The 21,398-nt window shown below is 44.6% G+C and overlaps 1 protein-coding gene across 1 annotated transcript; it reads left to right on the forward strand.

Annotated features, from left to right (window-relative positions):
* The first annotated feature begins 12,620 nt into the window (after nt 1-12,620).
* On the forward strand, nt 12,621-14,926 carry LOC119297582 (alpha carbonic anhydrase 1, chloroplastic-like). Its single transcript, XM_037575318.1, has 6 exons — nt 12,621-12,696; nt 13,237-13,448; nt 13,844-13,950; nt 14,033-14,135; nt 14,491-14,673; nt 14,780-14,926. Exons 1-6 carry the CDS (start codon nt 12,621-12,623, stop codon nt 14,924-14,926), a joined length of 828 nt encoding a protein of 275 aa, XP_037431215.1.
* The last annotated feature ends 6,472 nt before the right edge of the window (nt 14,927-21,398 follow it).

Genomic DNA, 21,398 nt, shown 5'->3' on the forward strand with positions numbered 1-21,398 from the left:
TGCTCAGCATGACCATTGAATAGATCTCCACGGTTTCTCCACGAGTCGTCCTGTTCGAGCCATCTTCGATGCCCCATGTACACGATTTTCCCAGACCCGCCATCTTTCCTTGACGTTAGCTGCTGAGACGTCGTATCATCCATGCACCGCGTGCATCCGCAATATCCATGGCACACCTGGCCTGCCACATATCCGTAACCGAGATAGTCCTGCACTGTCGTGATCAGCGCGGCTCTCATGTTGAAATACTTGCCTTTGCTGGCGTCCCATGTCTTGGCCGGTGTTTTCCATAACGTGTCTAACTCCTCTTGAAGTAGCCCCAGATACAAATTAATATTATTCCCTGGTTGTTTCGGCCCTTGAATAAGCATGCTCATGTGAATGTAATACGATTTCATGCACAACCAGGGGGGAGGTTGTACATCCATACAAACATGGGCCATGTGCTATGGTTGGTGTTCTGATTGTCAAACGGATTCATGCCATCGGTACACGCGCCAAGCACGATGTTCCTTGCATCACATCCAAAATACCGACAGAAGCTGTTCAACGCTCTCCACTGGCTTCCATCCTTGACGTGTCTCAGCTTCAGATCATCTCCATCGCCAGGCTTCTTCCTCTCCGCGTGCCAGCGCATTAGCTTTGCTTCCTTGGGATCTACAAAATACCTCTGGAGATGGAGAGTGATCGGTAAGTACCATACCACTTTCTGTGGACATTTCTTCCCAGCCTTCTTGTATCGAGAAGCATTGCACACCGGACAACTTGTTTTTTCTGCGTGCTCCTTCCGATAAATTATGCAATCATTGATGCATGCATGGTATCTAACGTGTGGCAGATCAAGAGGGAACACGATCTTCTTGGCCTCATCAACACTGCTAGGACATATATTACCCGCGGGAAGAACATCCTTTAGGTACTTGAGATGTGCATCAAGGCTAGTGTCGGTCCATTTGTTTTTAGCCTTCGTCTTCAGGAGTTGGAGCGTGAAACTCAAGCGGGTCACCTCAGGATTGCAACTATCATACAATGGAGTGTTCGAGTCTACCACCAGTTGCTCCAGCTTAGCCTCCTCTCTAGAAGCAGCTCTCTCAGTACTCGTCTCCTTGCGAAGCAATGCTTGAACATGAGGGTCCCGCACGATTGAACTTAGTACCGACGAACTCTGCTGCGTGGAGTCCATGTCGTTCTCTCTGCCGCCATGTCCGGCCCCTTCTCCGCCGCCATGTCCGGCCTCTTCCCCGCCGCCATTATCGATCATCTCTTCGTCTTACCCCGTGTCATCATTGCCTGCCCCGTCGGCATTCTCAACATCGTCATCCTCATCTTCAATTATCCACCGAGTATAGCCATCCATGAAACCAGTCATGAGCAGGTGCACTTCGACACGACCATCGTCATGGGGGTCGAGCCAAACTATTCCTTTGCATTTTTGACATGGACATAAAACCTCTGTCAGGTTATTTTCCTTCATGTCCTGCACTGCCGACCGCAACCACCTGTCCACCATCGTTCCACTGACCATCTTCAACTCTGCATGGTAATAATAAACAAATTGATTATAAAAATGCGTGCATTCATCAAAGTCATACAAAAATTCGGCATGACCTTCCTTAAAAATAGGACATATATAGATCTAGAGTTTGCCCGGAATTCGCCGAAACGGAAATAAATCGACATTTTGGCAAAACATAGGCAACTCAAAAGCACAATTTGGGTTCAACTCATGCCACACACAAAATTTCCATAAACTCACACACACATAAACATATTTCCATTTTGCAAAAGCATGAAATTTTAATCACCTCTATCTCGAGATCGAGCACACGGTGGAGATGATGTTGTAGGGAGATCAAAAGTGCACAAATCTCTTCTTGACAAAGATAGATCTAGTTAGGGGCAAATAGGTCACTTAACTAAATGCTACATCTACCTAGCTACCTAATTTGGGAGGAGACAACTTCAACTAGTGGAGGGGGAAGGAAAAAGAGAAAGGAGATGCATTAATGGAGGTGGTGTAGTTATAGCTAGGAGTAATGAAGAGAGAGAAAGGTAGTTAGAAGAGGGAGAGTAATGGGGGGAGAAGTATTGAGGAAGAAGAAGAGTGAGAGAGGGAGGATGTGGGAGGTAGGGGAAAGGGAGGAGAGGAGATGGGGAGGGGGAGGTGGAAAAAGGTGGTGGGTGCTACGTCTTAGCAGTAGCGCGGGAGCAAAAGTGCGCTGCTGCTAAGAGCGTAGCAGCAGCGCGCTTTCCTGTCACGCGCTACTGCTAAACGGGCCAACTGTGTGGAGAATTTCAAAATTAGCAGCAGCGACGTGACTAAAAAGAGCGCTACTATTATGGCATTAGCAGCAGCGCGCTTCCTGACGCCGCGCTACTGGTAAACTTAGGTCGTTGGATACTGTCGGTGGATTTTTGTATCAACGCGGTTTAAACATCACGCGCTACTGCTAAATTTGCACCAGTAACGCGCTTTCCGTAACCGGGCTGCTACTAATTAGCAGCAGCGCCTCTTTTTATGCCACGCTGCTGCTAAGATTCTGTGTATAAGGTTTTCCCTAGTAGTGGATCTCTGCTTTGACAAGACATGTCAAAAAACTGCCTCGCGTTATGTGCGGGGCTAGTTAACGGAAACGGTTCGAATAATCACTGGGCCATGGCATAATGTCGTATTGCCAAAACAAGTCAGCAAATTAGATTTGTGGAAATATTATTCTCTCTACGGTGGTATGTGGAACTTATTTTGCAGGGTCGGACACTATCCTTGTATTCAAATTCTTCCGTGGTGTATTCGGAGGAGGAACCCACCTTGCAATGCCGAAGACAACACTGCGCGCCAGACTCATCATCATTGAAGCCTGGTTCAGGGGCTACTGAGGGAGTCCTGGATTAGGGGGTCTCTGGACAGCCGGACTATATCCTTTGGCCGGACTGTTAGACTATGAAGATACAAGATTGAAGACTTCGTCTCGTGTCCGGATGGGACTCTACTTGGCGTGGAAGGCAAGCTAGGCAATACGGATATGTATATCTCCTCCTTTGTAACCGACCTTGTGTAACCCTAGCCCTTTCCGGTGTCTATATAAACCGGAGGGTTTTAGTCCGTAGGACAACATACAATCATACCATAGGCTAGCTTCTAGGGTTTAGCCTCTCCGATCTTGTGGTAGATCAACTCTTGTAATACCCATATCATCAAGAATAAATCAAGCAGGACGTAGGGTTTCACCTCCATCAAGAGGGCCCGAACCTGGGTAAAACATCATGTCCCCTGCCTCCTATTACCATCCGCCTTAGACGCACAGTTCGGGACCCCCTACCCGAGATCCGCCGGTTTTGACACCGACACCGTCGATGTCATCGGAGCCGTAATCGAGCATGTCAGTTAAGTCTTTGATAGTGGCTATAAAGTGGGTGGCGGGTGGGGAGCGAAATTCCCTGTCATCAGCTTCTAGTTCGAATCGGATATAGTTCGGCTGTGAGTCCCCCGCCAAGGACAGGTTCTTTAATGAGCTTAACACATCGCCCAAGGGTGAGTGCTAGAAGATGTCTGTGGCGCTGAACTCGAAGATCGATAAACGATCAAGTTCAGCATCCGTGGACTCACATGGTTCGGAACTTACACCCAGAGACGAGTCCGGGGTTCCGGTGACACAAATATTATGTGAGTTTAAGTCCATGTGCGGCTCCAACGCCGGGGAATCTGTGGCCGCCGTGGTGGGGTTGAACCTCCAATCCTTAGATGGCATCGTATGCTTTGGATCTAAGGCAAGAGCAGTTACAGGAGCTATCTCCTGAATGTGGTCCGATGACAGATTTAGGTCATGTTCATCGAGGTGACGAGGAGCGATCGCCGCGGTCTCGAATCCAGCGAAGATCAAATCTCCACGGATGTTCGTGACATAGTTCAAGCACCCAAATCTGACATGATGGCCATGGGCATAGCTACCGATATGCTCCAGATGGCCAAATGAGTTGGCTCGTAGTGCAAAGCCGCCGAACACGAAAATATGTCCGGGGAGGAAGGTTTCTCCTTGGACAGCGTCATTGTTGACGATTGAAGGGGCCATCGAACCTTTTGAGGATGGGACAATGGAACTCTCAATGAAAGCACTAATGTCGGTGTCAAAACCGTCGGATCTCGGGTAGGGGGTCCCGAACTGTGCGTCTAAGGTCAATGGTAATAGGAGACAGGGGACACGATGTTTACCCAGGTTCGGGCCCTCACTATGGAGGTAATACCCTACGTCCTGCTTGATTGATCTTGATGAATATGAGTATTACAAGAGTTGATCTACCACGAGATCGTAATGGGTAAACCCTAGAAGTCTAGCCTGTATGACTATGATAATGAATCTCCTCCTCTCCGGACTAAGTCCTCCGGTTTATATAGACACTGAGAGGATCTAGGGTTACATAGGCTCTGTTACAAAGAAAGGAATCTACATATTTGATCGCCAAGCTTGCCTTCCATGCCAAGGTGAGTCCTATCCAGACACAAGTGCAGTCTTCGGTCTTCGTATCTTCACAGCCCATCAGTCCGACCCATGGCTAACAGGCCGGATGCCCGAGGACCCCTTAGTCCAAGACTCCCTCACCCGCCGCTCGCGCATCCCCCTCACACTCGCCGCTCGCAACCAGCGCACCTGCCGCTCGCGCACATACTCGCCGCCGGCACCGCGCTCGCAGCCGGAGCCCCATCTCCCTGCCCCTTCTCTCGCATCCACTTTCGCAAGGGCGACAGTGGCCAGCGGCGGCGGCCAGATTTGGCGTTAGATCCATCGGCCCCATCTCCCTGCCTCGTCTCTTCAATCACTCTTCCTCTCTCCGAATCTGAAAAAACAGAGCGTACCTCAGCGACGGCGAGCTCAGGGCAGTGGCGCGGGCGTCCTCCTCGTCTCCAATTGCTCTAGATCAGCGCGGGAGCGAGCTTGCAAAGGGGCAGCTCTGGTTTGGACGTCCTCGCTCGGTCGTCTAAATATGGACAATGCGTAGCGATTCTGATGGATGTCTAAAATTTGGGGAATTTGATTATTTGCCACAACTTTCTTTGCTCTTTGATAATTTGCCATACCTTACTTTGCAATTGATCTAGTGGCACCAGCTACATGAAACTTTGCCTTTTGCCCTCTGTCAACTGGGTCCCACAAGCAAAGTCGAAAATACCCCTCTCCCACGATTGACCACAAACTAGAGAGCTCGTTCTGGTTCGCTCACCCTTGTTCCCTTTCCTCTCGCCCGCAAGAACAAGGGGAAGGCGGCGGCGGCGACTTGCGCAGGGGGCCCTCAACGACGCTGGTCCTGGTGGTCCTCAGCGGCAGCTGGATCTCGGATCTGAAGGTGAGGCCTTCTCTCCCGCTACTATCCTCCGCCCCCTCTGTCCCGTCCCTAGGGTTAGGCGCCTCGGGCTCGATCTTGGCCACCACCCGCCCGCCGCCGGTCGCCACCCCCGCCCGCCGCCAGTCGGTCGCCGCCCTCCCCTAGCGCTGCTTTTGCTACTGCTCTCAATTCTGAACAGTGATGCTTGTTGTTGTTGCTCTTTTACTGCTATTTCAGTCTGGCTCTACTGTTGCTTGTATTTTTACTGCTATTTTAGTGTTGCTTGCTACTAGAGATCTTATTGTTCTTCGATTGATTGTTGATGGTAGACCACAAATTTATGATGAACTAGGTAAGGGCTGAACCGAAGATGGGTGACGGGTTTATGGCAGACGACTTCAACCTTGAGACTTTGTTCTCAACCAAGCCGAGGTGAGAAAGCAAAGTATCTCCTGACTCTTCTATTGTTCATTGTTGAACACGACACACTAATTCCCTAGTATGTTTCTCCTTGTTGCTTATTGTCAAGTAGGACGCCTCCACCACCCAATATTTTCACAATAACCATTAGAGTTGCTCCTTATGTCGTCAAGCTTGACGATGGAAGTGAGGAACATGTTGAAAGGCATGATGTTGTTTTTTGACATAAACATATCAAAATGGGTTAATTTCAATGCTATTGTGGCACAACATATCAAAATGGGGCCACACCAGGAGCTAAAGTTATTTGCTTATGACCGTGTCTTGAAAACAATTGATCCAATGGGCAATGGTCAGCAACTGGTGATGCACTTGATGAGTGATCAATGGGACTGGGAGGCAAAGAAATCATTTTATATGCTAATGTGGTAACATTGGAGAAACCTAATGCAAAGAAATCTGGAAAAAAGAGCTCCCGCTCCCAAAAAGCTAGCTGCCCCAAAAACCACCAGCTCCTAAAAAGCCAGCTGCCCCCCAAAAGCCAAGTGCTCCTAGAAAACCCCAAAACCCACCAGCTTCCAAAAAGCCAAGTGCTGCTAGTAAGAAGGAAGCAACAAACACTTCTGTAGAATGCAGTGCTAGCTCATCTATGGTTATTGACAATTCAAACTTGTCAGCTTTTGAGTTGGCACAGACAATGGGGAGTCAGTATAGAGTTTTTCCAGATGATATGGAGTTTTCATCGGATGATGTTGACCACCCAGCCACAATGCAATCTCAAAGTGTTTGTGATGTGGCTAATAGTAGTGAGAGATGTGAGTCCTCTGTGCTTACTTAGGAAGAACCAACATAGATTGGAGCTTGATTGAGATAGCTCCTCCCATATCTGATGACAATATGCGCGATCCTCTTGGTATCAACAATGTCGACATTCTCATAACTGAAGATAATATGTGCGATATTATTGGTATCAACGATAGGGCGGTTCCCGAGCCACCAGCTTCTCCACCGGGTGAGGAAGTTTACATGACCGATGAGGAGGATCATTAGCTTTTCATTGAGGCTGCCATTCCTGTTGATGATAGTGTGCCACCAGATGAGGAGATTGCATATGACAAAGAGAACCCGTAAATGTATCTTGGTGCTTTGTTTCCTTCAATGAAATATTTTAGGATGGCTATCAGACAATATGCAATTAAAAGGAGATTGACATTTGGGGATATAAGACTGATAAGAAAAGATATCTTGGCAAATGTAGAGCCAAGGGTTGTCCATGGAGGATTATAGCTAGACTAAGGACTGATGGACAAAGCATAAGGGTACTAACGTTTGTAGACCATATCTTAGTATAGACTGACGGTATTGTTCTCTTTAACCGATTCTTTATGGCTCTTATACCATGCATTGATGGTTTTAAAGCTGGTTGTAGACCATATCTTAGTATAGATTCAACTGCACTCACCGGTAAATGGAGAGGTCACTTAGCAGCTTGTACGTCATTAGATGGGCATAATTGGATGTAACCTGTAGCATTTGCATTCATTGATGGTGAAACCGATGAAAATTGGACATGGTTCATGTCACAACTAAACATGGCATTAGGTCTTGTTTCCCCTCTAGCTATATGCACAAATGCATGTAAAGGTTTGGAGAATGCAGTCAAAAAAATATTCCCTCATGCAGATCAAAGAGAGTGTTTTAGGCATCTCATGGCTAACTTCTCTAAAAAGTTCCAAGGAGATGTGTTTGGCAGAATGTGGCCAGCTGCTAGGGCATATCGGCCACAAGTTTCTAACTACCACATGAATAAAATCCTAGCATAAGCACCCGATGTGAATGAATATCTCTCAAGGTACCATAGCTTAAAATGGATGATATGCATGTTTGACCCCTCAATTAAATGTGATTACATCAATAATAACCTTGCTGAGTCTTTTAATGGTTGGATTAAAGATTACAAAGAGTTGCCACCTGATGAGCTAGCTGACACTCTTAGAGAGCTAGTCATGAAACTTTGTGAGAGAAGAAGAAAGATTGGAATGAAATTGAAAGGAAAAATTATTCCAGCCATCATCCAAAAGATTCATAATAGGACAAGGGGACTTAAACATTTGAAAGTTGGGAAATCTAGAGTTGCAAGTTGTGAGGTGAGGGACACAAGTAAATACAACTTGCGACATGTTGTGAAAACTGACCAAAGCGAGTGCATGTGCTTGGAGTGGCAGCACACAGGGAAGCCTTGTGAGCATGCACTTCCTTTCTTGCTGGATAGAAGAAACCCCAAATGGGAGGATTATGTGCATGACTATTTCTCTCCCGAGAAGTTTCGGGCAGCATATGCTGGAGAGGTTGAGCCATTGACAGATAGGTCCCAATGGCCACATGTACAATTTCCATTTGACATGGAGGCTCCATTAGACAAGAAAAGAGGTGTTGGAAGGCCTAGAAAAAACAGGTACAAGAGCTTCCTCGAAGGTGGAGATGGTGGTCCTAAAAAGAAGAAAGAGCCAAAACAGCTAGGCAGCAAGAATAGATGCAAAAGATGCCACATTTTAGGCCATAGGCAGTCCACATGTCCGTTGAATGGACCAAGGCCAAGGTACACGTAATGATCTATGTTTATTTCATCACTTGTAATGATCAATGTTTATTTCATCGCTTATTTTACTGTGTACTAACTTGTTTATGTGCAGGAAAAGAAAGAAGAGAGCACCAAGATATCCAGCTGATGATGATGACTCGGCACCGGAATCTGAAGTGGCAGCCCAACAACCTAAAGTTGTTGTCACTCCCAATAGGCACATGATCACTATGCCACACAGTCTTCAAGGCAACCCCATTCCAGTGACAAGAAGGTAACACATCCACATATTATAGTAATATCTAATTTTCCTTGCAATTCTTACTTTTCTCAATACATCCAGGATGTTGGCTACGGCGTTGGCTAATAAGGCAACACATGTAGCACCACAACTTGAAGTTGTTGTCACTCCCAATACACACATGATCACTATGCCACATAGTCTTTAAGGCAGTCCCAATCCTATGACAAGAAGGATGTTGGCTATGGCATTGGCTGATGAGGCGTCGCAGCAAACTACCTCAACCGTGGAGGACACCATGATTGCATATGACATGGTCTCAAGCTCAAAAGCTAGAAAGTTGACCCCAAAGAGAAGGAAGTACTAGTGTTGTGTTTGATCTTCTCTATGCTTTTGGTTGTAATATCTATGGCAGCGTGCTTTTGGTTGTAACATGGCAGCAACTATTGCCTTATGCTTTTGGTTGTAATCGTGGCAGCAACTATTGCCTTGTGGTAGATGAGATATAGATATGATGGATGGACATGTTAAATGCTCTCTCTTGCTATGTTCTCTTCATATTGTGTCATGGTATATGAATATGTCCATCTGCAAATATATGTTTGAATTTGGATATTATGTGCAAAAATTTGCTGAAAAGCCAAAAAAAAGTCAAAATGCTATCCAAATTGAGCCGGATTTCTGCCAAAATTTTGACTTTTTTCGAACCACCCAGAAAAATTTGAAAAAAATCCATAAAAACAAACATATAAGTGCGCCTAATTCGAGAAAGTTTCATCAAATTTGGATCAACGGTTCAACGGTTCCATGCATTTCAATTACAGTTTAACTAGTTTGACCAAATTTTGACCGACATTTGAAAGTTGTCAGAATAATTTCAAAAAATTACGGAAAATTGTTCATATATGCGTGACTAATCTGGGAAAGTTTCATCCAAGTCGGATGAACAGTTCAACGGTTGCATGCATTTCAACTAATCTAAGCAATTTTTGACCAAAATTTGACGAGGAACAGCAAGGGAAGAAGAGACTGTACTAGTTGGGGCAGTGGTGGCTGGGTATGAGGTGCAGGAGGGGGCAGCGGCAGCAGGGCAGCAAGGCCGACGAGGAGCAGCAAGGGCCAGCGAGGAGCAGCAAGGCAAGGGCCGGCGTGGAGCAGTACAAACGTGCAGGAGAGAGGAGGGTAGCACGAGTTCAATCCTTCCTGTGTGTTATGTTTGGGTCAAACAGGTACAAGGGCATAATAGTCCTCTATTTTGTTCACTTATGCTGTCTATTATTTATAAACTTTGTTTTTGTGTTGAAAAGTGGTAAAAGATCAAAGTCTAAACAAAAAAGTGTCACTAGATCAATTACAAAATAACGGATGGCAAATTATCAAAGTCCAAAGAAAGAGGTGACAAATTATCAACCCCCCCTTAAAATTTAGAACAGGACATACAGCCACTAGACACATATTTTGGCCTCTGAGAGCAACTCCAACGGGCCGACCCAAACGGACGGCGCTTTTGTCCGCTTTTTGTCCGTTCGGGTCGGCCGCCCGCCCGGCGTCCGTCCTCTTTTAGATTTGGATCGGCAGGGCGCCCAACGCTTTGACCCATTTCATGACTGTGCGCGCTGGTTTTGGCACTCCAGCGCGCGGGAAAGGTTCGCATGCTGGTTTTGGCGCGGCCGGCGCTCGTTATTAAGAAGGCGCTCCCTCCACACTCTGTCCGGCGCCCACTCGTCTTGCCCCCTCTTACTAGCCTCGCCGCCTTTGCGCCACCATGTCGATGCGCCACCTGGGCGCTTCGGATTTTCGCGGAGTCCGCGAGCGCCGCTCCGCGCCTTCTCCTCTGACATCTGGTTTGGCGAGAAACGCCCCATTCTCGGCACCTTCAACACCGCAGAGGAGGCAGCTCGCACGTACGACGCGGCGGCGTGGCACCTCCTGCGGCCTCATCGGGAGATGAATTTTCCCGACGTGTCGACGAGCCAACGGGCGCAGGATCTCACGCCTCTCCCACGGCTTTTCACCGATGAGGATCGTTGTGACCACCGGAGGCGGCAACGTCGCCTCGCCATCGCCGAGATGGACGTGGAAGGCATGACGGTGTGGTGTGAACGCTTCCCACAGGACATCGTTGACGAGCGCTAGTTCTACAAGGAAAGGAGGACGGACAGGGAGTCGAGGAGGACGGAGCGAGCCACCTATCGGGAGGACAAGCGTGCGCGGAAGCAGACCGCTCAATTGAACATGAAGCTAGGAAAAGCGTCGTCCTGAGAAAAAATGGTCGGCGGCGTCGGCGACGAAGCAGGCGGGCGAGGGTGTGCTGTTGGATGGGGAGAGGCCAATGTGCCACCGACCAGCGAGCCCGGGGAGGAGAGAGGGCGAGCGCGCGCATCCGTCTTGTATCCGCGCCGACGCAAATCCGGCTCAAAAATAGGCCGGGAATAGGTCGGGAGGTGAACGAAAGCGGACGCGCGTCCGTTTGGGTCGGCATGTTGGGCCGACTTTTCTGTCCGCGTCGACCCAAACGGACGGCGACGGACGAAATGGATCGCCTCATTAGAGTTGTTCTGATGGTCTATATTTGACTTAGACTATGAGATACACGGAACATGCCTAGCAGGATTCGAGGTCTCCCACCTTGCCACATGAGCCCGGAGGCAAGCGAACCAACGAGATCGCAACAACCGCTCAAACCCTAGTTGGCATTTGTCTTCCACTTATCTCCAAGGTTTCTAGTCTGGCAACATTACACATGTGAAGTGTTATAAATAGATTATGCCTAAGCTTCTAGAACTATGTTCAGGCCCTACTTCATTTTTGTCAATGGATCATATGAAGGTGGACTCGATGGTGACCTCGTGTGAGGGACAAGCTTCGCATTTGTCATGTCAGCAACTTGAGGTGAACTCGCCTGGGCGCTCGTATGTGGCCTGGTGCCCACTTCTGCCCCGCCGGAGCATCATCATGGTGCCCTCTTTGTAAAAGATCTTTATGACGTGCTCGCCAGCTTGGAGGCTTCTAGCCCTGGATTTGGAAGGGTGGTTGCTTACCTCCTTACAGGGTCGGCAATCAAGGACAAAAGCAAAGAACGCAAGTGATTGCCCTCGGACCAGTATCCCGAAGGAGAAGTCACTCAAAGTGCAAGGGAAAACAGAGTGATTGTCATAGGATATGCGTCCGCAACTGCTTGATGCATGGAAGATCTCGGTCCCTCGGCTCGTCCTCGAGGTTGCATTCGTTATTGTGGTTTTGCTGTTGCACATTTCCTTTTGTTGACGTGTTCTCATCAGCGCCATGTTGCGTTGTACAAGTGTCTGAAATTGCGATGTTGTGTGTTTGAAGAGTTTGATGGGATGTGTGTGTGCGGTCGTGGGATTTCACACCTTGTGAGTAGTCCACTTATGGTTTGATTGTATGGGCTGTCGCATGATTTGTCATAAATTAATTTGACAATCTTCTAAATAATTAATCGAAGAGGCGAAACCTTTTTTTTGCGAGGGGAAGAGGCAAAACTTTTGCCTCCATTTGAAACAGTTATAATATATGAAGAGGAAGTTGCACCGAGATACAATTTTTGGGGCTCTTTCCTCTAGACAAAGAATGCATTGCACGTAGTTAATAAAAGTTTGCATTGCACGTCTTTGTTTGCTAGGATTCTTCTTTTGAACGGCTTTTTTTAGGGAATTCTTTTGAACGTATGCTAGTTGGTACAAAGCCTGCTGGGCCAAAGCTTATTTTAGGTATGAAACCGAAAGAGTTTGATAGTGAGCAGAGCTGTTACGCACCGAGGGAGACTAGACTGAGAAATCGATGAACCATACAGCTTCCAGCAGGAAGATCTTGTAATCTCCAGCAACATAAAGAACAAGGACGTCGGGGCCAAAACATCAATACTACCGAACTGACCCACACGTAAGTATATACCGTAAGTCGTCCTATATAAGTACATGTGCCTTGTGCACTTCTCTCTACAGTTTCGAGCAGAGCACAACCCTTTCTGTATTCTCCTGCACCTTGTATAGGAAGCTTGGAGCTTAGATTTCACAGAGAGAACGAAGGAGTACGTAGATGGCGACTTTCGGGAGAAGTGCAATTCTTGTTGCACTGTTGTACATGTGCTTTGTTGTGACCCATGCATGCGACGGTATGTGTTTGATTAAGTTCCCTGACCAAGTTCCCTCCTAATCAAGCGCTGTTGTATAATGCTAGTTGATTTATAATTGTGGGCATGTGACTCTGGCACACGTTTGTCTACCCTTCTTCACATCTGCCAGTTATCTAGTATGTTAGAAGAATAAAACCTGTATGTAAAGGTCCCATCTCTATTTCTGGTTTCTTATCAGTCAGTACTCAGTACTCTTCACTCTTTTCCTATTTCTCTTGAAATGGAATATCTGGGCTTTAAAGTGAAAAAGGCATGCAATCTTTCACTAAAGAAAATACTCCAGTATTATTCAGATTATAATCATTTCACTACATGAACGGTATACACCAAAGAATGACGGCAAACGGGAACTAAAATAGATGCGGGGTTGTTTCATCTTGTCAGCAAAACAACATCTTGTACAATCTGATTTCAAAAAAAAACATCTTGTACAATCTTGCCATCTTCATCTTCCTATTGCTACTTGCACAAAGTTTCATCTTGATGTATGATTTCTTATCTATATTTTCTTACTCAAAGGAAACGGCGTGAGATTCGGATACAGTGGGAGAACTGGCCCCGAGCATTGGGGGAGCTTAAGTCCTAATTTCACAGTTTGCTCAAAAGGAATCTACCAGTCTCCAATTGACATCGTGAGAGATGGTGCCTTACACAACCCAGGAATGGAGCCCTTAGAGAGGGATTATACTTCTACAAATGCTTCAATGGTTGACAACGTCTTCAACATTGCGGTTTGCTCCGAGCCTCTCAACCAAATGGTTCTTTATATCAATGAACATAAAATGTTCACATACAAGCACGACGATACCTGATTTAGCTTATCTTTATTTTGTTTGTCTTACAGTAATTTGCTTCGTTTGCGAGTTCTTTTTTCCTGGATCGGCTTTTCTAGCTTTGGTTTCCTTTGATGTTTTGGTTGTATAACTTCATTAACTTGTGCCATCGGTGTAGTGTAATAAAATACACGCATTGTGAAAAAAAAGTCCATCATATTGTGGTCTTCTACATAATGTACCAGTGACTATTACAACATGTTCATGAAAACATGTGTTCTGCTACGTACACGTAATCTCCTAGTTTAAAGTAATGTGTATTATGAAATCATTGTGCCAACTGATTGATGTAGCTGCGATACAATGACACTGTTGGGACTGTCAAGGTGGATGGGAAGAAGTACAAATTGAAGCAATTGCATTGGCACTCCCCCTCAGAACATACCATCAATGGCCAAAGGTTCACATGTACGCTTTTGAGATTTGGGAAGCATTCAATTTCCCTTGTACTAACTATGTGCACCACTCTCTTACCCTGGTAGATTTGCGGTAGAGCTCCACATGGTTCACTCCACCGATGATGGTGACATTACTGTTGTGTCAATCCTTTATCGTTACGGAAAACCAGATCCTTTCCTTCACCAGGTAAATCGCCGTGATAAGAAAAGGGGAATGTGTTGCTACTATATGTATTATCACTGCCGCATTGTAGAACACTACACGGTGTATATCACTGAGATATGAAATGGTTAGTAGCTGTTAGTTAGTCAGTTGAGTAGTTTATATACATTTAATACAAAGCTCTGTTTTATATGAATAGTCGGGAGACATTGACCTGTTTCAAGAAATGAATAACACGATCACAACTTGTAATTTGATTTCTAATCAATATGTATTGGACTTATATGTTGAACCAGATGACTAGGGCACACCTAATGACGTTGCATGCTTGGTCTACATGCATTTTGATTTGACTATTTGCTTTGTATTGTACTCATAGATAAAGGATAAGTTGGCTGAATTGTCTGCGGAGGGCTGCAAAGCTGAGAAAGGTGATCCTCTCCCCGTTGGGGTGGTGAATATGAGGGAACTAATGCAGGGTGCACATAGGTATTTCAGATATGTTGGATCTCTCACCGCACCACCATGCACAGAGAATGTGATCTGGAACATTCTAGGCGAGGTATTCCATCTGCTCAAATATTGAAAATAGTGTGGAAACTTTAACTTCACATGATGTTTATGCAATGGGAGTTACTAATCTATATATACTTTGAGATGTGTCGTAGATAAAAGAAATGACAAAGGAGCAGGCTGCTACTTTGATGGCACCTTTGAAGGGGAGTTACAAGCACAACTACAGGCCGCTACAATCACTGAATGGCCGCGCCGTACAGCTCTATGACAGGTCACGCAATGTTCAAAATGTTCTTTAGTCAACTGAAGTTTGATCCATGGTGAACTATTTTGCTTTGTGCCAATCCAGAACAATGAAAGAAGCGTAAGGTGACATGATAGATTGCAATAAAATGTAGCTCGTGGCATTGGTACTTGTGTGTGCAAGAACATAAATTATAATTATGGCCATTATCATGTATTTTTGTGTAACCATTGGGTTGTTGTTTGGATATTAATACCGATCAGTGAAATTTCAAATAAGGAAATTTTCTAAAGTAAAATAGCAATGAAATTTTGTTGTCTGAATGGTGTTAGAAATGTTCTCTTGTCCGTTTTGTTGATAAATCTGAAAGAACACCATGATGTGAAATGCAATATCATTTTCCTTAAACCAAAGAATTCGAATGGCACCAAAACTAAATTGATTCATCCACTTGTGAATATTGTATGGTGGGCGGAGTTTTTCCCCACTATTCCAAGATGAGGGTATAGCAGTATTGATCATGTTGGATGTGGTCAACAAGAGGATGAGGTCCATCTGTTTTTCATGTGCTCTTGTGCAGCTTGGTTTTCCTCTCCTTAGTTTGTTCGTTCGGATGCTTTAGTCCAGGGGCATTCCACCTTGCATTCTGTTCTTGATTTTCTTCGCATGAGGCATCCATATGGCTCTTTCTAACATTTTTACATTTCTTTGGTGTCTCTGGAAAACAAGGAATGATTTTCTCTTTGATAGGGCGAGGTCTCTTCCTCATCAAGTTCACATTGCTGCTCTTGCGTTAACCTCTAATGTGTATGACAATGCCCTTCTCTTGAAGCAGGCTCCAACTCCAACTCAGTTGTCTTCTAATCAAATTCCTTTGCCTAGCAGAACCCTTAGGTCTGATTTGTTGGCTGATGGAGCTAAAATCTATTCGGATGCAACTTTTAGGACCAAGAAAATTCCAGGTTTGTTGCAAGGACCGGTTGGCACAGGTGTGGGAATCTTTATATCCTTACCCTCTAACCGAGAAGAGATCAATGTGCAAGTGCAAACTTCAGCTCCTCCAACTTCTACTCCTCTGCAAGCGGAGGCTCTTGCACTAAATTTTGCTGCTTATTTTGCATCTCAACTCAACATTGCTCAGCCTACTTTTCTGACGGACTGCTTGGTTTTAGCGGGGGCTGCTGCTCTATGTAATGTCTCCACTTCTGAAACTCCATGGAGTATCAGGAAATCTTTGGCTAGTTTTTTTAAGACTACTTATCAGCTTCAGCCAAAAGTGTTTCACATTTCTAGGGAGATCAATGGTATTGCTCACAATCTTGCTCAACAAGTTTTATGTGCTATTGGCGACACTCGGCTCTTTTGTTTTGCTGCACGACACAATCATGGTCTTTGCCCAATACTGCCTCTTCTTGAAAAATTTCAGATTCAGGGCTTTAGAATTCATATAGTTCAATGTTATTAATTTTCTCCTTGTAGGTTTTGGTGTGGCAAGTTTTTATCTTTGTACTATGTGTTGTGCTTAGTTTTTATTCGTTTGTAGATCTCTGGAGTTTGATGCTATATCGCGAAGCTGGGTACATCAGTTTCTTATTTTGCAGGGTTTTCATCTTGATTGCAGATGTATTTTGCTGTTTCTACAGTACCTTCACATGCTTGCTTCAAGAAAGATGGTTGATCAGTAGTGAAGCAAAAGGCAACAACAATTCCTAGTTTCAGATTCAGAGTGTTCCTGTGCTAGTTCTGACCATGTTGATCATGGTGTAGTGGTCATTCCCACTTTGCCTCATATAGGGTCTTTCTTCAGCTCTCTTTTCTAGATACTGCTGCTACTCCTCTCTATATCTTTAGCAGATCTATGTAATTCTCTTTGTACTTTCTCTTCGAGCTGAATGAATTTGGCACTTCGGTGCCTTTGCTTGTTCAAAAAAAAGTGTTACTAGTATAACCTTTGGCACGCCTTGCCACACCCTTAAGAAGACACACAAAGGTTGACACAGAGAGCAAAACCTCATGCATGGGGTCCTGATCAATACCGAGAGGTTTAAAACTTCATGGGATGAGAATAATAGTTGTTAGTCTAAGCACGAGGATCGGGTTGCCATGGCCATGAGATATCTTGCCTTACTGGGTGCCGAAGAAAAAAATTGGTCTTCTTGTTTGGTATGAATGGCTTTTTATCTAGTGATTGGGTGGCATACTTGCACGAGCTTCTATGCCCATATATACAATAAATTACATCAAACCATCACAAGTTGGAGCAATACATATCCACTGCTTTTGATAGCTCTAGTTCTCATTGAGAGCGTTTTGACAGCTGATCTGATGACCCAGAACCATTTGCGAGGACCGATATGATAGCACACATAGAAGGTACATTGAGGTGGGGGCACCCCACCGGTCGGATATATCTCCTTCTTGCCACCCTTTTCTCCTTTCACATGTTGTTATTATTGCTGCTTGCACCATTGTTGTAGTGACCACATCACAAGAGAGCAATGCCGCAGTCTTCGACCCTTTGTTAGTATGTGTACAGAACTGCAATGAGTGTGATAGGATGCTACCTGTGAGAGCAAAGGGAGGAGCGAGTGATTGGGTGGATGGAGGAGGGAGAGGCGGAATAAGGAGAGGGTAGCAATGATGGGCGCTCACATGTGGTAGTAGAGAGAATGAAGGCCATGTGCTGCCGCAGCTCGAGAGAGGGATAGTGATCCACCTTAGTGTGGCAGTGGCCGGTCAAGAGTGCCAAATGTGGCGATACGGGAGTGGGTGGCATAACATAGCTCCCATGGCCTGTCTCTTCCACCGTCTTGTCGTCTAACACGTTGGAGCTCATCAAATCAGAGGCTGCCGCTTCCAAAATTGTGATGCATACAATATGGGAGTGGGCACGTTTCTCTATTAGTCTTAGGCCCGAACGAGGAAGTGCAGTCCAGCTGCCAGGTTTTGCGGATCGATTCGAGCGAGATAGTGCAGTATGAAGTTGCACCATTGGACGGTTGAGTTCACATTGTGGAGGTGTTTTGTTCGATGTTTCGTAATGTAAACCGATAACAACAGGATCTGAATACCTTAGTTATTTTTTGTAGGAGTTAAGCGTAATGAGGTCCTGTGTAATCAGACGACATTGCTATTATGTTTCCGCCAACACCTCCCCGAATCTGGTACCTCATGATTTTGTAGCAGTTGTTATTCTCTTGGGCTGGACCAGCGGTGTCGAAGATGAACATGACTGGGGGCTTGCCAGATTGGAGTAGTTGGCGGCGCAAGACCGGGGATGGCTGACAGCGCTTAAAGTCGACGGATGGCTGGCAGCGCGCATGATTAGAATGGTAGGCGGTGCTTAAGATCTAAGAACCGGCGGTTCTTGATTTTGGGGATGGCGAGTGGCGCTTGAGATCTAGGGGAAGCCGGGTCCAAGGAAGAGCAGGGGCTAGACAAAGAGCACATGGATGGTTATTAATTCCTTTACCTAAGAGAACGAAACAAACTTGAAAAGAATTCATTACACCTCCTAAAATGTTGTGATTTGATTACATTAACGCCAATGTTACCATTTTTGTAGCCAAACATCTCCTGTAACTTGACTCCTTTCGCCTAGTCGCATCGTGGCAAAATGATGTTTAGGTTAGGGCCGATGATGGCTCGAGCGGATGAGGTCGATGGTGCAAGAAAGATGTTTGCATGCAACATCTCCATTTGATACCTACATCGTGGTCTCACAAAGCAACTCATGTTGAAGATAGAAGGGGTAGGCTAAGAATATAGATGTGAAGAAGATGACCATGAGTCATTGATAAGTGAGCCCCACATTTACGTGAACATACCATCCACATCAGCCCCATATTTACTGAACATACCATCCACCTGAGCCCCACATTTACGTGAACATACCATCCACGTGAGCTATTCTATCGATCATGTTATGTGAGCCCAGGTAGTCAAATTCACTTTTGAAGCTTTGTGAGCCGAGGATGTATGCTATGTGTGCGACCAAGCCCAAACAATAGTTGTTTAAGTAATTTAGCTCCCTACATATGCTTTACTTGTAATTTTTTATTTGTATGCCCATAGAGTAACCAAGACCGCGTTTCCCTAAAAAAAGCGAGTAGAGCACATGCAACAATACCTTGCTCTCGCTCATCATGTTACCCCAAAAATTGGCGACCACATACTACCTGCGGTGAACAACACGTATGACGCTTCACATCCCACACTATGTACTTGCATCGGTGGATCGACCAAGACCTTCCACACTTTTTGGCTCGGAAGCGAGAGAGAATATGTAACCAGTGCTTGAAATAGAAAAGTCAAGGCTCCTTCCCGTTCCTCTCAGATAGAATTCGTGTTGAAGCTTATAGATGAGCCTCTTCGAGTCAAGAGACTAGTAAAAACATGTCTGACATGTTCACGCAACCCGCAAAAGCTATATATAACTTGCTGCGATAAGTATGTCAGCATCGCCTGCAGGGGACCACTGAAGTAGGCTGATCCATTTAGCATTGTTTTGGGAAGCTTCTACTTCAATTTTAATGGTCTGGGGAGGTTTCGGCCGTTTTTCCTTCTTTGCGTTTCTTTTTGCTGGTTTTTTATTTTTCCTTTTCTTTTTTTCTTTTCTTAACTGTTTTTTATTCAAATTCATCTAGTTTTCTAATCTTCTAGGTTTTGGTGTAGAAATTATTTTAATACACCCTGAACATCTTTTTGAATGCACGTTACATTTCAGACACACATTGAAGATTTTCCAGTACACGCTGAATAGTTTCTAAATATATGTTAAACATTTTTTTAGATACACACTGAACATTTTTTGAACACATGTTGAAGACTTTCTAATACACGTTAAATGTTTTTCAGATACAGATGAACATACATGTTGAACATTTTTAAATACATTGTGAACTTTTTCATGTCATAAATATTTTTTTTCAAAATTGCTCAAACAAATATTTATATCTCATGAACATCTTCTGTGAATGATGTGAACAAAATATATTTTCATGAATATTTTTATAAATAATATGATCAAAATTTTAAACATATGTACATTTTTACAAAGTCTAGAACATTTTCTGAATGGTATGATTGTATTTTCAAATATTGTAAAAAAATAAAAAATATATCATGAATATTTTTTAATGAGCGGTGAACACTTTATAAACAATATGAACAAAATTTTAAATATATGGGCATTTTAAATGTCTCGATTTTTTAAAATTGTATGCATGTTTTTCAAAAACTGCAAACATTTTATTTACAATTTATCAATGTTTTTTAATGTGCAGTGAAATTTTTAATAATTTAAGTAAATCAAATTTTAAAACTCTTTTTAAAGTATAGAAACATTTTTTTTTCTAATATGCAGTGGACATTTTCTTAGGGGTAGGCGCACGCTAGGTGTGGCAGGCGTTTTTTTAGAAACAGGTTGTTTCCTTTAGACAATTTTTGAAGCAGGTGCATCCTAATTGAGGCCTGTAAGCATCAAGCCTCCGTGCACAAGCTACTAGATGTGTCGGCCCGGACGAGTTCAAAAAATTGTTGCCGATGTGGTCAACAAGAGGATGAGGTCCATCTGCTTGTCATGTGCTCTTTTTCTGGTGCAGCTTGGTTTTCCTCTCCTTGGTTTGTTCGTTCAGATGCTTTAGTCCAGGGGCATTCCACCTTGCATTCTGTTCTTCTTGATTGTCCTAGCATGAGACATCCATATGGTTCTCTTTCTAACATTTTTACATTTTTTTGGTGTCTCTGGAAAGCAAGGAATGCTTTTCTCTTTGATAGGGCGAAATCTCTTCCTCATCAAGTTCAGATTGCTGCTCTTGCGTTAACCTCTAATGTGTATGACAATGCCCTTCTCTTGAAGCAGGCTCTAACTCCAACTCAGTTGTCTTCTAATCAAATTCCTTTGCCTGGCAGAACCCTTAGGTCTGATTTGTTGGTTGATGGGGCTAAAATCTATTCGGATGCAGCTTTTAGGACCAAGAAAATTCCAGGTTTGTTGCAAGGACAGGTTGACACAGGTGTGGGGGTCTTTATTTCCTTACCCTCTAATCGAGGAGAGATCAATGTGCAAATGCAAGCTTCAGCTCCCCCAACTTCTACTCCTCTGCAAGCAGAGGCTCTTGAACTAAATTTTGCTGCTTATTTTGCATCTCAACTCAACATTGCTCAGCCTACTTTTCTGACGGACTGCTTGGTTTTTAGCAGGGGCTGCTGCTCTAGGTAATGTCTCCACTTCTGAAACTTCATGGAGTATCAGGAAATCTTTGGCTAGTTTTTTTTAAGACTACTTATCAGCTGCAGCCAAAGGTGTTTCACATTTCTAGGGAGATCAATGGTATTGCTTATAATCTTGCTCAACAAGTTTTCCGTGCTATTGACGACACTCGACTCTCTTGTTTTGCTGCAAGGCTCACTCATGGTCTTTGCCCAATACTGCCTCTTCTTGAAATTTTCAGATTCAGGGCTTTAGAATTCATACAGGTCACTGTTATTAATTTTCTCCCTGTAGGTTTTGGTGTGGCATGTTT

The sequence above is a fragment of the Triticum dicoccoides genome, chromosome 5A (assembly GCF_002162155.2).
Source record: "Triticum dicoccoides isolate Atlit2015 ecotype Zavitan chromosome 5A, WEW_v2.0, whole genome shotgun sequence".
Lineage (NCBI taxonomy): Eukaryota > Viridiplantae > Streptophyta > Magnoliopsida > Poales > Poaceae > Triticum > Triticum dicoccoides.